General features: G+C 37.8%; 1 protein-coding gene across 1 annotated transcript; it reads left to right on the top strand.

Moving 5' to 3' along the window:
• Window positions 1-469: 469 nt before the first annotated feature.
• On the top strand, window positions 470-12071 carry ERS (glutamate tRNA synthetase). The gene is made up of 13 exons (XM_039117655.3): window positions 470-852; window positions 2190-2308; window positions 4242-4363; window positions 6413-6595; window positions 6752-6870; window positions 6984-7032; window positions 7137-7238; window positions 7414-7516; window positions 7636-7699; window positions 8506-8620; window positions 10113-10213; window positions 10545-10701; window positions 11616-12071. The coding sequence occupies exons 1-13, from the start codon at window positions 605-607 to the stop codon at window positions 11847-11849; spliced, it is 1716 nt and encodes a 571-aa protein (XP_038973583.3). The 5' UTR covers window positions 470-604; the 3' UTR covers window positions 11850-12071.
• The last annotated feature ends 446 nt before the right edge of the window (window positions 12072-12517 follow it).

Raw genomic sequence — 12517 nt, 5'->3', positions numbered from 1 at the left:
TCAATGAGGAGTTCATATAACTAATAAAGATGATGTCGCACAATAGTTCTGGCTCTGATGCTGCTTGTCCAAACTGATTCTAAAAGTTTAAGTTGTTGAGAAGAGAACTGGCCAAGCTAATAAAATCTACATGGCATCTTTTTAAGAGTTTAGATTGTATCTTTTGTGCAAATCAAAAATTCGCTTTTCTTCGTACAAATTTATTATTGGATTGCGAAATAGTTGTTTTGAGATTTGTGTAGATAGACGAATTAAGAAGTTCGAAGTGTCTGATATTTATGCGAGATGCCATCCAATGGTTGATATCGTGAAAAAAATATCTATCAATTTTTTAGGAAAAAGATGTAATTTGGATATTTTTTTATCAGTTAATGTGAGATTATGATAATAGACTATTATACATAATTATGGAAGCCAAGAACATTTTTATCATAATATAATATGTCCATAGTAAAAGATTAGCTGAGAATGATCATGTAACGTTTTTTCGGCAAGTTTGAGGATAAAAGAAAACATTTTTTTTTAGGGCGTATCCTCTCTCAAGGTAGCATCCTCTCTTTCCCCATTTCCACCCTTCAGCGCGAGAGCTCGCTCAAGAAGGGTAATGGCGACTCTCGTGGGATCGCCGTCGCTTTGGATTAGGGTTCGTCCGGATCTCCCGCCTTCCTTCCTCCGCCCGTGCCTTGTCTCCAAACGCTACCTCTCCATCAGCCGGAGGAGTCTCTCCGTCTCGGCTTCTTCCGCCGCCGATCCGGCGGATGGCGAGGTCCGGGTCCGGTTCGCTCCGTCGCCCACCGGGAACCTCCATGTCGGGGGAGCAAGGACGGCTCTTTTCAACTACCTATTTGCCAGGTTCATCTCTCTCTCTCTCTCTCTCTCTCTCTCTCTCTCAATCACGGAGATTTTGAGATTTAGGTCTGTATTGTGTTTTCTTTTCGTTGTATGGAAAAAGATGGGCATACCTTTTTTAGGGTAAAGTGGCGATCTTGTAGAAAATTTTAGTTACGTCTCTTTGCTAATTCTTCGAAAAGTTGAGGTTTTGGATTTGGTGCACTTTATGTGGATTTCTTTAATTCTAGAATTTTAATTTCTCATAAATTATTGGCATAGTTATCGTACACGTTAACGTTCTTTAACTGCATTTCCTCAATATGTCGAGATCTTTTACCTCATTAGGCCAATGGTAAGGCTCAAATTTTACCGAGAAAAGAGGCTTGAGTGTGTGGCTAGTGGTGCGAGAATGAGTAATTGGTCATTTTTTGTTCCAAAGATGTAACTATTAAACTAATTTCAAATTACGTGGACTGCCAAAACGATGTCCTACAGTGGACCGTTTCAAACAACATTTTTGAGATTATTTTTTATATATACTACTGAAATACTCATTAGAAATCATGTTTCAGTAAAGAAATGAAAGTTCAGATAATTCATGTTTTAAGTAATCCTAACAGTATATTTCCTGCTCTCAAAACTTGGATTTGCTCTAAGCCAGGAAAGTGTTCATGAAATCCTTCAGACTTTCGTTCACATCTTTTATTGTGATTATTTTCTATCAGTGCTTAAATATCTCGAACTGTTTCTGAGACTTTGGGGAATGCTTTTTTCTTGTTTTGTTTTCTTGGATGAGCATTTTCCTCTTATCACTATCACAAAGACATTGAATTCCCTGCCATCTCAAACTCTGCTGTAATTTTGTACTTTTATACCACTGCTAAAATGGCTGAATATATTATACAAATGAAATAAAAAGGCTATTGACCACCCAAACAGGAAAAAAAAAAATCATGCCCTTGGGGAATCCTCCATTTTTTGACATCTACCTATGTAGTCTTTCGTTGATGTTGATAATAGCTCGAGAAGATAAATTCAGTCTGTGGTATTCCAAAATCTGAAATTTAAGATGGACTATACTGGTGAGTGGTTTCAACTTTCCAATTCAGGAGTTTCAAAAATGCCTCCTGAATTGGGTCTTTTGAATTACTTTCTATGTATTCCATTTTCGGTATTCATTGAAAAATATTTTGCTGCTTTTGTTTTCAGTTGAATTGTCAACATGCCCACTTTATAGCTCATGCCTTTTTATTGTTTTTTGAAATTCTATCATGTCCACATATTTTAAATGTCATTAGTTAGGGAAGTTATTCTCTTATACAACATTTTCGTCATGATAAATATATTTTTTTTCACAGGTCTAAGGGTGGAAAGTTTGTTCTTCGAATTGAAGACACTGACTTAGAGAGATCTACTAGGAAATCCGAAGAAGCAATGTTGAATGATCTTTCTTGGCTTGGTCTTGATTGGGATGAAGGTGTTTTTTTATTAAATATTGCTAGATTTGAACATTTTATTTTTCTTTACTGTTTGCCATGACCTATCTAATAGTATCAATGATTCGTTTTGCTTAGAGAAAGTGCTCATAGAGTACATTGCATTGGATGGGATACCCTTGTTGCATCCCTTCAACTATGTGGAAAATTTTCTCCCATGGAGATGTACCGTTCAAAAGCACCAGCCATAACAAAGTCATCAAATAGCATGCTGCAATATTTTAATGAAATAAGAACTGCTGGAGAATGCTGCCAATCAATTCCATGAATCATATAGTGGTTCCCATGCTGTTACTCTTGGCCAAGCAATGACACTGAAAGGAGCTTGTTACAGAATAATTCCATTTATTCCTTGATTTTAACCACTTAGGCCTCCAATTTGTCGTATTGGCATTCTTTTCTCCTTGGTCCTTGCCAAGAAATGCTCTTTGTCTCTTTAGTTACCACTTATGCCACTGGTAGTCTAGGACATCGATAGATATATCTTTTTGGATAAATTTTCAGTTATTTTTTTGGAGACTCTACCTTGGTCTTGACATGGATTTATCTTTCAATCTCTGTGGTCTGCAATAATGTATTGATAAGTGCAATATTTTCATTTAGATTGGATCTAATGTGAATTTGGCAAGAATTATATAGTCCATGTTATTATCACCAAATCTTTTCAGATCAAATGATGATCTGCTAGGAGAAGTCTCTAAGTAAACAAGATTGCGAAGGCACTGAGTTGTTTTTTTCCCATCAGATGTCAACTAGAGATCTTACTTACCAAATTGGCAGCACAATTGAAGTTACCTGAAATTTGATGCACCTATCTTGCTTACCTCTTATAGTTTATGGCCTGTCTAAATCAGAAAGCAAATGACAATATTCAGAATTAAAGCTTACCACTTTAGCTGTCTTTATAATTTCATCTTTTTTGGTCAACCAGAGAAGGTTCATTGGTTCATGTTTTGAACATGATGTCGCAAGTCAAAACTTAAACATATGATGTTGCTTGCCAACATGAAAAAAAGTTATTATGATATTATGTAGAGATATCTTACCAACATTCTACTGATTGAAAAGAAAGAAAGAAGCCTTTTTAAGTTAAAAAGCTTAGATAGTTTGCATCTATACTCTTGTAAATATGACTATTGCATTTTTACCTCTCAAAAATCACTATTTGCATACGCATCTCCGAACTCACCTTGTTTTTTGCAATGATGCTCTGTCAGTCAGACTTTTGGCTGATGGCATGATTAGCTGTTTCACATGTAAAATGACTCTATTACCTGTTATCATCAACACCCTTTAGAAAATTTTAACATGCATTTTGTTTTTTGAGGAGCTTTGTTTGCATAGTTTTTTAGGGTATGGATGCAAAGGGTAATAGAATCATTTTAAAATGGCTGCATATTAACACAATCAGCCGATGGTCTAATGGGAGGGGCATCACTGGAAGAACATGATAAATTTAGGGTTATGTATATATGCATAAAATTTCAAGGAATAAATACACAACAAGTCATATTTACAGGGGTACATATGCAAAAGATCCTTTTACGTATTATGTACCATCTGCTGGTGCACGTTATTCACCCATAATACAGGAGGAGTTGGTTGGCATGGTATGTGATACTATATTTTGTGATCTCTTCTTTTAGAGAAAATATGGCCATGAAGTTATAAGCCAATGTTATGTTTCCATTTGTTTGGTGGCTTAATTGTGAACTGCAAGGATTATGAACCAAGTTTCTTAAAAGGACCTGTAGTTGAGTTTTGCAATATTTAAAGCTAAGTTGAACTTTCCTATTGTTGTAAACCTTTTTGGTACATTTTGAATCTTTGTAATTATTGCAGGAAAATGTAAGGTAGGTGTTGTTGTCTTTAAAGATATAATCTTTGGTTGTCTGAATGTTGATATATGTGCAGGCCCTGGTGTGGGTGGAGATTATGGTCCTTATAGGCAGTCAGAACGAAATTCCCTATACAAACAATATGCTGAGAAGTTGTTGAATTCTGGTGCTGTTTACAGGTGTTTTTGTTCAAATGAGGTAATTTATGACATATTTCTATAGTTGATCATTATTTCTTAGACTAGTTTCAATAGTTTAAATGTCTAAGAAGAAAGTTAAAGTGGAGTCCCTGTTTTGCTCAGGGATATTGCACAATGTACCTGATTAAGCCCTCTGTATACCACTCTTTTTCACTCCATCCCACCAAACAACCATTTTGCTCTAGCATGAAAGAAGTTGCTGGAGGGGCAAAAGGGTGGTTTTAATTGTTGCTTTCATGTCTTGTCATCCTAAATAAAAAAATTTTGACCCAAGGTTTGCTGTGCCGGAATCGAGGCTCGGACCAGTTGCCCAGCGGCATGGGTCGGTACGCCCCCATGCCGTTCCGTGCTAGTCCGTACCGACATAATAGAGGAGGCGGGGGAGAGGAAGAACAGGAGAGAGAAAAAGAGAGAGAGAAGGGGGAGAGAGGGAGGGAGAGAGAAAGAGGGGATCGGAGGCAGAGCCCCTCCTTCGTGGCCCTCCACGCGCTCGCCAGCCTCTGCCGGCCCTTTATCGGCCTCCGCTCTTCCTTCCTCTCCCTCCCTCCCTCCCTCCCCCGCTCTCTCCCTCTCTTTTCCTCTCTTTCCTTCTCCTTCTCCCTCTCCGCGCGCTCACCAGCCTCTGATCTTCCTTTCTCTCCCTCCCTGCCCTTCTCTCTCTCTCTCTTTCTCTCTCTTTCCTTCTTCTTCTCTTCCTCTGTCGGATGCTTTTTGTTTTGGTTGCTAGAACTATCCCGGTCCGCTTGCAGTACGGCTCGGTACTTGCCCTAACCTCATTTTGACCAAATAGTATAATAGATTTATTCCAATGATCCTTTCTTTTGCCATTAACTTCTTGGTCGATGAATAACCTAGACAGAACCCGAATAAAACCCACTTATCGAGTTTTACTTTTCCTAGCTACCTTTTTGGCACTGGAATAAAGCAGGTTAAAGGAAGGGTACTTGGGGGATTCTAGAAAGTTAACATGCACCCTTTTAGTTAATTCTTCTGAAGCTGGCTTAAATTATTTAAAATATTCGAATAACTCGGGTAAACCATGCTGGAACTAAGCAGGTCCTAACTCCTAAGTGATTCCCTTGGTTATACTTAACATAGAAGTATTTCTGAACCAGACAAGGCTTAAGTAATTTGTGCGTATAAGTCAGTTCTTAGGTGGTCTGCTAAGTTTTTTATCTAAATAGTTCTCTAGGATTTATGGCATGTGTTTAACGTAGAGTGTACTTTCTGTCTTAATGTCTATGGTCTAAATTTAAAGCATGGTCGAAATATATACTTTGTATTCGACTCTAGTACTTCGTTAATTACTCCAACTTGATCTCAGATTTCTTCATTTTATGTTCAACTCCAAACATGGTTACTTTCTAAATCGAAGGGTGTCAATTTTCATCAGGAATTACATATTGTTGCAGCATCACCTTAATAGTGGGTTATGTTACTAAGCCCAGTATTATTATGACAAATGTTATTCTAGGTGAGTTAGGGAACAGGTGATTAAGATCAGCTTCTTTTCTCTCACTCACAGTCTCTTTCTCTCTCTCTCTCTCTAACTTGCTTTCCATGCAGTGATCAGATTAAGAACTTGCTAACTCATTGCACTTCTTGACTAATTGCTGAGCTACTTTTCAAGAAGTCAGTATCTGCATCTTGCACTCAAGTTTGAAAAAAAAAAAGAGGATATAGTGATATACCAAAGGATGATCCATTATATGTTCCACTGACCGATTTTTTCACTAGTAGTTACCTTGAGGACTTGTTAAGTAGCCAAATGTACCTAACTTCCTAAGCATTTTAACTTTGATAAGACTTTTGTACCTCTACAAGATAGAAGAAGAAAAATGCATCCTCTTGTTTTTGTTAAGTGCAAATGAATAGTTCTTTAGGATACATTTTAGAAAATGCACTGCCAGTTACTTCATGAGCTGCTGCAATTGGATTTGAGAACAGTGTATCGTACTTGTTTTCTAGTTCTTAAATTATTGTTGTTTTTGCCCAACTTTTTTCTAAAATTATGGAGCATTTTCTTATCAACAGTCGTTCTTTCTAGGAACTAGAACAAATGAAGGAAACAGCAAAACAAATGCAGCTGCCACCAGTATATATGGGGAAGTGGGCCACTGCTTCAGATGAAGAAATACAGGAGGAATTGGCAAAAGGAACACCTTATACCTATCGTTTTCATGTACCTAAGAAAGGGACCTTGAAAATTAATGATCTTATCCGTGGTGAAGTAAGCTCCTGGCCTGCTTGCTTAATGGGGGGAATGCTGATCTTTTAATTGGGATTTCTAAAAGTGATTGTATCATTATGGTTTTGCATTTGTAAATATCTTGCCAATTGTGCAATTGAAATTTTAGTTGCTGATTCATTTGATAGTTTCATAAAGGTCGGTTGGAGCCTAGACACACTCGGTGACTTTGTGATAATGAGAAGCAACGGCCAACCAGTATACAATTTCTGTGTCACTGTTGACGATGCTACCATGCGTATATCCCATGTTATTAGGTAGTTCCTTTTTTTTCCTTACTGTCAATGAGCTTTACTCCTTAAGGTTAATGGTCTTGTATAGAATAAGTTTGACATGACGTCTCCCTTTCACGTTTTGTTTTGCACGTCAGGGCTGAGGAGCATTTACCAAACACCTTGCGGCAAGCACTTATATATAAAGTGAGTTTGCTCTGTTTTCGATCTTTTTTCTTTTTGGATTACTTCCCTTTTTATCTACAGTTGGTGGATGTGATAGTATGAACATGATTAATATTATTTTGCAGGCACTTGGATTTCCAATGCCTTCCTTTGCACATGTTTCTCTAATTCTTGCCCCAGATCGAAGTAAATTATCAAAACGTCATGGGGCAACTTCAGTGGGACAGGTACTTGCTAAAGTGTCATAATGTTTAGGAGATAGTTTCGTGGTTAAGATAGTACAATGACATGTTTCAAATATATTATTTTCATTTAAGCATACTTTTTGTACTTGTTTAAGTTTCTCCAACACTTCTAGTAATTTAGATTGTGGTCTCTGTTTTTTTCCTCCCTTTTATTCAGTTTAGGGAAATGGGATATCTACCTCAGGCTATGGTGAACTACCTAGCACTCTTGGGTTGGGGTGATGGAACAGAAAATGAATTTTTTACCATTGATCAGCTTGGTAGATTTTCTTGTTTCTTTTACTGTTCATGTTTTATTAATACTTATGCTGATAACAGTGAGAATGGAAGAAATTTCATTATAATTTGCTCATCCGGCTGTACTTTTTATGTTTTGTAGTTGAAAAGTTTTCTATCAATCGTGTCAATAAAAGTGGAGCAATCTTTGATTCAACAAAGTTAAGGTAAATACTCAACAAGAAATAAGAAGGTTATCAATTGCACTTCTTTATCAATTGATGTTATATCTGAAAGTATTTTCTCCTTTTTTCTATGGCATGACTTGATTAATAACAATATGCCGAGTTTAAGTTTGAAATAGTGAATTGAGTGACTCCCTATTTCATGTAGTCAATTATAAACTCCCCCCCCCCCCTCTTCCCTCTCTTTTCTTAAAATGGAGGACAATCAATAGCACATAAAATGAATTGTGGTCCCATTTCCCTTGCCAACGAAGCTCCTCTTATCTTAAGGGGGTTGCCTGCCTCTCATGCAGTTCACCACTCTCTTTCTGTAATATTATACCAGTATCTCATTTGATTTTATTTTTCACTGCTTCCTTTAATTTTTCAAAACACCTAATTCTCTAGCCATTTTTGCACCAATCCTGTCTGCCTTAGTGTTTTTTTTTTTTTTTTGACCCTAGGCATGTGGGTGATCATTGAAGACACATGCTCTTGCTTTTAAATATTTATACATAGCATCTCTATCAGGATTTTTTCATGTTTGCTGCAAAAGATGTTTGCCTGCATCTGCCACTGGCTACAGCAGCATAAGTTCTATGATAATACAGCAGTTTATTCGGTAGATATTGGTTGAACCTTGGTCGTTTGCAGGGTTCTTGTTTCTTAGTTGTTGATGTTGTTTGGATGGTTGTAAAAACAAAATAATTATGCCCACCCAACCAAAAATAGAGATGGAGGAAATTGATGTTGCCTGACTAATTTTTGTTATTGTTTACGTGCTAACATGGTCTTTCTGTTGCAATTAGGTGGATGAACGGTCAGCATTTAAGAGCCCTTCCATCAGAAAAGTTGATTGAGATTTTTGGAGATCGGTGGAAAAGCACTGGTATTCTCTTAGAATCTAAAGGCAAATTTGTAGAGGTAAACATTTATTTTTTTACATTTAAGTGGCTATCAAACTGCTATTTGCCTTTTATTAGTATTTTAAGGGTTTTTAGCTTTTTAGGTTACATTTAAATCATGTGCATAGATCTTAACTTTTGGACATGTCTGACTTCGTGAACTCTCCAATATTAAATCTGGTTTTAAGTTTTAATTATGTGAAGTGACAAATGTCAAAGCTTTGTAAATGTGTAGTAGAATCAAAAGATTTGGATGCTGGCCAGTACATACCATGCCAGGCTTTCAACACAGTTAAGCAAGGCAGCGATTCACCTTTCCTTTGATATTCTTAACTGAAAATTCTTTCTAGATGCTCTCCTTGTTTCAGCACATCATAAGACAGCATAGTATCAATGTTTTAGAACACGAAAGGCACAAGGTGAGCGGCCAAGGGGGCAATCAGCGCTTAGGTTTTAGGCGGGCGCCTAGGCGGCTGCTCAAGCACAGCCCCTACTGCAGCTCTTAGTAGCAACACCAGCAGCAACCAACATTGGTAGCACCACCACTGCTGTTGCAGCAGCGGCAACACCACCAGTAGCAACAGCTTTTACTGACAGCACAATTAGAGCAGCAACCAGTCCATAGCTTGCACCATCTTAAAAAAAAGGGGGGAAAAGAGAGCTAGAGAAGAGGAAAAAAATTCTAAAGTGAAAAAACTTATCTCTAAGTGTCGACAGCTATTGCTTTTTCATGGTTCACCGCTCCCCGACCATCGATCTTCGACCAATGACCATGCCTTTTCCTAGGGCATGCTCAGTTAGTGTTAGAAAGTAGTGGATTTGGAGAAATGGGGGAAAGGGGAACGAAAAATTGTTAAAATAATTTGGATTGAGTACTGGGTTGATGGGTACCTGATCCATCTAGTTGACTCGTAGTTGCCTGCTTAGCATGCAAGCACTAGCCTAAAGATGTGCTTTAGGCATGGATGTGTGCCCAGGCGCCTGCTTCATGGCAGATGAGTTGCTTGGGCCCAGGCAAGGTACCTAGGGTGCCCGATCTGCCTAAAGGCCTAGGCAGATGCCTGGATCCCTTTAGGAAACCATGCACAGTATGTACTGCACCATGCAGACTGGCACCGCCTTATAGAGCCTTGGTTAAATATGATGAATCTTTTTCTTCATCCCTGAGGCATTTATTGTCCCTGAATTGTGTCCACAACAACTTCCGACTTGATATCTTTTTTATTTACGAAGCAATTAGTATTTTGTGTCTAATTAATTATTGGTAGGTGATATAGTTGAACCAAAATGAAGTAATATATATCGATCTCTTTCTTGATAATCTATGAGGTGTACAACCAACAAAAAAAGATGTAAAAGTCAATTGCATACAGGTGGACAAGCAATGATGGTTCTGGCTATTTGTTTAATGCACTTCATGCACACACTTAAGTGAACTCCTACTTTTAAAATTGTTTACTTGATTTTGAAAAGAGTACATGCTAACACTAACAGCATAAACCCATGTACAGGATGCAGCAGAGTTGTTGAAGGATGGGATTGATTTGGTAACAGATGTAGATACGGCTCTGTTGAATTTGCTTTCTTATCCATTGGACTCTACGTTGGCCAGGTGATAGAACCTTCTCTATTTTGATGAGAATGACTTTTATTTCTTAACCAATATAAGATTGTTATAACATGCTTTTGTTATAACACAACTTTGTACACCACTGTTGTGGTGTTGTTTCATGTTGCTGAGACTGTTTCACTTGTCTAGAGGGAAACAGCTGGTTTACCCTAGGGCTTTCTTCTCGGTGATGAACCTAGGTTGGCCTAGTTGAACCGTACTTGTTAGTCTTAAACCTGAGAAAGTAGTTAGGTGCAGTAGCTTCAAGTGATTGTCTCTACATATCAAGTTAGTGCCTTTGATTCTACTCATATGTGACATGTGCAATCTGCAGTGCGGAATGTAAACCTGTGGTACAAGATAAGCTTTCTGAGGTGGCTGCTAGCTTGATTTCTGCTTATGATAGTGGAGAGCTTCGTGAAGCATTGGAGGAAGGTCATGCTGGTTGGCAAAAATGGGTGAAAAGCTTTGGCAAGATATTGAAGCGCAAGGTTAGTTTATGAGGCCACATGACATCCTACTTGTCCAATAGCCCAGGTGACCCCTGGCAATGGACTTCAAGTACATAACAATAATGTGTGGCATAAAACTTCTCCGGCCAAGGTCTCTTTTGATATTTTCAAGATTTCAAGATATTTGAATTAATATGCTATGTTTCTCCAGTTGCTAGAGATATGACTTCCCCTTTTCCTTCCCAGTCATCTAAAATGCATGAAATTAGAACGAGATATCAAAAATAGCTGTTTATTTAAGATCTGATTGCTATAGCTTGGGAGTGGCGTCTGCTTACCAGGCAACTTGATAATCCCACAAGTAATAGATGTCTGATGAAGGATAGTGCATTTGTAACCGCAGTTTAATTGTTTATTCTTGCAAAATGACCATTCGGGCGGTCTTTTTTTAGTTGAATAATCTCTAATGAGTTTCAGAAAGATTTTCTTTTTAACCCTGGGACCTTGTTAAAATATCTCTTTCTTTGTCCCTGATGAAATAGCCTGTCTCTGATTAATGGATAATTGAGGATAAATTTAATTATCATGCCACCCTATGATTTTTGTTGTTATCAAGATGACACACCTAATCTATTGGGAAGTTTGCACACTTTCAGCTGACAAAATAATTCGAAGTTACCCAATCAATAGAAGTCATTCTGAAGTCATATCAAAGTTTATAAGCAGTCTCAAAATGCTTCCTTCTATTGGCATTTCTTCTTTCATATGCTCGAGACACCTTACTAGCCTTTTGTTAGCACTTCAGTTTCACAAATATAGATCCTCTCTTTTTTAATATATATATATATATTATGTCTATCACCAATGCAGATTCAATCTCCAATATCATCCAATCTGAACTTGCATGTTTAGTCTTTCCGGCTGAAAGATGTCATCTCTATGTTTTCTTTCAGGGGAGATCTCTCTTTATGCCCATCCGGTTACTGCTTACTGGAAAGCTTCATGGCCCTGACATGGGGGCCAGCATAGTCCTAATATATGAAGCTGGTACTTGTGGAGCAGTTAGTCCTCAAACAGGTTTTGTGACATTAGATGAGAGGTTCAAAATTCTTAGGGAGCTAAGATGGGAAGCCTTGAACAAGGAAGGAGAACCACATGCTGAATCTGTTGCTACTGTAACTCAATGAGTGTTCTTTTAACCTTCCATTGAATTTCCAAATTTATTTGGTTGAAGGGTTTGGTATTATTTTTGCCATCAAATGAATAGTTTCAGTGAATACGGGTTCTCTGTAACACCTGTTTTTGGTTTGGAAGCAAGTTGGTTGTAACATTGGCTGTTCAGTGTGTCTAATGCATGTATTATGACCTCTTTTTGACAATGACTTAATAATATATATGATTTTTTTTCCCCTCTCCCTCTTGCCAGAGCTAAGCAAGAAAAATATATCTGGAGTACCCTCGGAACTTGGAGATCTAGCATATTGTTTGCAAGGATTTCTGTTACTGTGAGTGGTTCAAAATCATGCTTAATAGCGTGATCAAATTAAAATGGTTAATGCGTGCAGGGATGTTGATATTCATGCATATGAATCTTTGTGCATTCAATTCCTTTTTTTTCCTTTCCCCTTTCTAAAGCTGAATGCAATATTTCAAATGAGAGTTTTCCAAGGCTTGGAAGATAGCTGAGGTTCCATTGACCTGATCCCTATGCTCTGTTCATCTGTATGCCTTCTTCCTCTCCTTTCACACCCATCCGCATCTCTCGGTTGGACAAAGGAACGAGCATTTGTTGATAGTTCAATTTTCGGCAACCGTCTGATGCTGCTTTTTATCGACTTGGATGATGAGGTGAATT

Source organism: Phoenix dactylifera, chromosome 18, assembly GCF_051530095.1.
Source record: "Phoenix dactylifera cultivar Ajwa chromosome 18, Ajwa_hap1_PhDact_Kaust_v1.1, whole genome shotgun sequence".
In the NCBI taxonomy this organism is placed as follows: Eukaryota; Viridiplantae; Streptophyta; class Magnoliopsida; order Arecales; family Arecaceae; genus Phoenix; species Phoenix dactylifera.
Note: the sequence above shows the minus strand (reverse complement) of the source record. Positions and strands in the feature narration are given on the sequence as shown.

What these genes read in the sequence shown, in the direction of transcription:
- ERS (XM_039117655.3), top strand. Translation starts at nt 605, where the DNA reads ATGGCGACTCTCGTGGGATCGCCGTCGCTTTGGATTAGGGTTCGTCCG. An exon ending in TTCAACTACCTATTTGCCAG is followed by an intron (nt 853 to 2,189) that starts GTTCATCTCTCT and finishes TTTTTTTCACAG; the next exon opens with GTCTAAGGGTGGAAAGTTTG. An exon ending in GGTGTTTTTGTTCAAATGAG is followed by an intron (nt 4,364 to 6,412) that starts GTAATTTATGAC and finishes CGTTCTTTCTAG; the next exon opens with GAACTAGAACAAATGAAGGA.